Source organism: Hippocampus guttulatus, chromosome 13, assembly GCF_054856545.1.
Source record: "Hippocampus guttulatus isolate MCC_2025c chromosome 13, RoL_Hgut_1.0, whole genome shotgun sequence".
Lineage (NCBI taxonomy): Eukaryota > Metazoa > Chordata > Actinopteri > Syngnathiformes > Syngnathidae > Hippocampus > Hippocampus guttulatus.
Window position 1 is genome coordinate 5,001,818 of NC_141273.1, and position 3,985 is coordinate 5,005,802.

The 3,985-nt window shown below is 40.7% G+C and overlaps 1 protein-coding gene across 1 annotated transcript in view; it reads right to left on the reverse strand.

Annotated features, from left to right (window-relative positions):
- The window catches only part of eipr1 (EARP complex and GARP complex interacting protein 1), a 36,164-nt gene extending 32,348 nt beyond the window's left edge, over nt 1-3,816 (reverse strand). Inside the window, exons 1-2 of the mRNA XM_086127768.1 lie at nt 3,671-3,816; nt 3,014-3,097 (exon numbers count right to left, since the gene is read on the reverse strand). Of these exons, the coding sequence (XP_085983894.1) occupies nt 3,014-3,097; nt 3,671-3,712 (126 nt within the window). The 5' untranslated portion in view covers nt 3,713-3,816. The remainder of the gene's footprint in view (nt 1-3,013; nt 3,098-3,670) is intronic.
- Nucleotides 3,817-3,985: the final 169 nt, after the last annotated feature.

Consider the following 3,985-nt stretch of genomic DNA (forward strand, 5'->3'; position numbering starts at 1 on the left):
TAAACCTGCCTCTCGCTGCATGTCTGCTCCTGGATCTTCCTTCTCAAATAAAACTCATTGACCTTTTTTTTCCTGAAATGTTTCAGTCGAAGAAGTGTCAGGAATTTGTATCTTCAGCTATTGACAATGTGTGATAAGAAATTACATCGATCGTGCTCATTGTCACAGTTTCTGACAAGTATCATTTTTGAATGTTTCTGTACAAGACTTGGAATGAGTTAAGTTCGCATTTGGTGCCAAACCATTTTCACATTCAAGCCTGCCAGAAAACAGGCTCATTTTTCTCTAGGCAGACATTTCTCACTCTCACCGTCATCCCTCTCTGTTTCTCAGAGAGCTAATTATTTCTCCCCCCGTTTAGCACCAACTGTTTCTCTCATCTGTCTCTGTAATGACCTATGCAAGATGTGCATGCATGCCTGCATGCACACAGATTCTTCTTTCTTCTCATTCACACATATCAACATACAGTAGCTACAATAGAGCACAATAGAACATTCAAACAATGAATAATACTTGAAACCATCATTTCAAACACCAAATGGGTGGACGTGTTGCAGTTTTGTGTACCTTCAAGAATCACACAAGTCCTGTCATTTGTCATTGCTTTATGAATGTGTAACTGACAAAGCAACATGTGTGGTTCCAAATGGCATTGAAAAGGTTGATACAATTAGAAATGGATTATTTTTTATTTTATTTTTTTAGACATAAAAGTCTTCTACCGGGTCGTTCTATGACAAATCACTCAGTGGGTTTTACTGAGCAGATTTTGATTTTCAAGAAATCGTGGTGTACTTGTTGATGGTGATGGTACAAAACTAAATCTTAAAATTTAGGTCAATTGGAAAAGGGATTTGGGAGCTACGGCCCACTGAATTTTGACATGGCCACCTTCCTTTGAACCCATATAGCTCAAGAATTAAGGGGTCAATCTTCACAAAGTGTGTATTGTTGGAAAGCCAATTTAACAAGGATTACAAATCTGCAATCATATGTGCATATTTTAGTAACTTCACATTTTGACTTGCCTTGTGAGAGCGCTTTTTGTTTTCTTCGCATTATTTCTGGCTTGTTGTCCAGCGTCATTATTTGTACTTTTTTGGGGAAATAAATATTTATGTTGGATCAACTTTCATAAATCTATGTTTGTAGGGTCTGGATGTGCAGGAAGTGAAGCTTGTCGTTTGATGAAGATGGCACAAGTGTGGGAGCATTTCCGATTAAAATGCAAGGCAACCACCATGGCTGGTAATCGGTGTACAAATGTGCATTCCACAAATCAATGCGATTTATGATAATATAGTATAAGTATATAATATAGAATTTATAATATATAATATAATATAGTATTAATTATGACGAGTGGTAAATTTGTGATTTGTTTATTACCAAGATGACAAGTACAGTGTATGCCGGAGACCATAACTACATCACACTGGGTGATATGAGTTTTGCTCTTGTGTCAGCACGGCTAGTACTCAAAGCCCCGATATTTTGTAGTATTTGGTGAAGTCAGATGAAAGACATCCTGTATTTCTTCTCAATGTGTCTTCATTTTAAGTTGAACACTTGCAAAATCTCCAGTAGTAGAAAGAATATTTACCGTATTGCTTCTAATCTGCAGCCATGGCCATACTGTAATATGTTATATGAGTTGTTCCACGCCAAATCCCCCCCTAGCCCCCACCCCGGGGGGGGAAACAACAATCTGAACATTTTAAACAAATAGATTTTGATTCCAATGGAACCTTTAGAAGATTGGTGCATATTTTAGTTTGACATATACAGTAATTTGACTTTGAAATTGACCTTGTAGACCATGTGACGTGACCTTGCCATTTTTCATGAAATGTAATCTCATTTTCTCTAAAACCTGTACAACTTTCAAAGGTGTAAACATTTTTTGTTTAGCAGCAGCAAGCAGTCAAGGTATCCATATCCTCAGACTTTAAATGAATATTCAACTTTCAACGAATCTTCAATAAATATTCAAATTCCAATATATATAAAGATAAGTGACTAAAACGGGCAGCACGGTGGACAACTGGTTAGCACGTACGTCCTACAGTCCAGAGGTCCAGGGTTCGATTCCAAGCTCCGGCCTTCCTGTGTGGCATTTGCACATTCTCCCCATGCCGGCGTGGGTTTTCTCCAGTTACTCCAGTTTCTTACCACATTCCAAAAACAATGCATCAAAGGCTAATGGAACACTCTAAATTATATGTGACTTGGGTGTGAATCTTAATGTTAATTGGTGGTTTGCCTATTTGTGCCCTGCGATTGGATGTCAAGCAGTTCAGGGTGTACTTTGCCGACTGCCTGATGACAGCTGCGATAGGCTCAAGCACCCCCCCCCGACCCTTGTGAGGATAAGCGGATGAGAAAACGGATGGATGGATGTGACAAAAACAGGGCTAAAATCTTTTTGAGTTTTCGTTGGCTACAATTAGACCAGAATCTTTTCAATTAATATTCAACTTGCAACTTTTATAGCAATCCGTGAAGCTTCTGACGGCTAAAACAAGACAGGAATCTTTTTTTACTTGATCACATATATTTTACTAAAATGGAACTAAAAAGCATTTTCGACCAATAGATTACTTTGCGAAAATAAAATAGTGGTAAAAAACAGCACTGTTACCATACCATCCATCCATCCATCGTCTATCCACTTATCCTCACAAGGGTCACAGGGCGTGCCGGAGCCTATACCAGCTGTCTTCGGGCAGTAGGCGAGGTACACCCTGAACTGGTTGCCAGCCAGTCACAGGGCACACATAGACGAACATCCATCCGAGCTCATACTCACACTGAGGGACAATTTAGACTCTAAATTTTAGAGTGCTCCATCAAGCTGCCACGCGGGAGAACATGCAAACTTCACACAGGGAGGAAATGTAATGTTAATTACACATCACAATTATAAGCGAGTATTCATGCGCATTTTGCAATTTAAATCATTGTGTGGCTTGACCACGATTGTGTGGCTTGACCACGTCTGTTGTCTCACCTGGTTGTCAAATTTCAGAGATTGCGTGCCCACGAGGAAACGAATAGCATCCGTTTCAGCTGTCTGCGCAGTCAGTGATCGTGCCTGCAAAACATTCGCAAATTTAACCTGCTGCAAAATTGCTGCTTTGATACATGACAGCAAACCAAAGACATTATATATATACATACATTTTCCGAACCGCTTAATCCTCACTAGGGTCGCGGGGGGTGCTGGAGCCTATTCCAGCTGTCTTCGGGCAGTAGGCGGGGGACACCCTGAATCGGTTGCCAGCCAATCGCAGGGCACACAGAGACAAACAACCATCCACGCTCACATTCACACCTAGGGACAATTTTAGAGAGTTCAATCAGCCTGCCATGCATGTTTTTTGGAATGTGGGAGGAAACCGGAGTACCCGGAGAAAACCCACGCAGGCTCGGGGAGAACATGCAAACTCCACACAGGGAGGCCGGAGCTGGAATCGAACCCGGTACCTCTGCACTGTGAAGTCGACGTGCTAACCACTGGACTACCGGGCCGCCCTCCAAAGACATTAGATAAATATATATACACATTTACCTAAATAGTGTACGGAAAAAATGGAACATGAAGCATTTAAACGATATTTATAGCAAGGTAAACACAACACTAATATCACTGTACATCACTGCATACCTGGAATTCTAGACCATAAATAACGGGTGCGTCGTCTTCCATTATCAGGGTACTGCTGAAGTGGGTAGGTTTAAATTATACAAAAACACGATTGACTCGTAAACAAAATTGTTTAGAATGACACCGCCACTTCCGCGATTGCAAAAAAAAAACAACCCAAAAAATTTAACTTAGCGCAAAGTATGCGTAACCATGTTCATTTAACGGTGAAGACGTTTGGAGAAGTACGTAAACCCATCCCAGAATACTAGGTAAGTTTGGAAATGACATTTGGCAACTTTGACTTGCCGTAGAAAGACTTCCGGGTAGCAATGG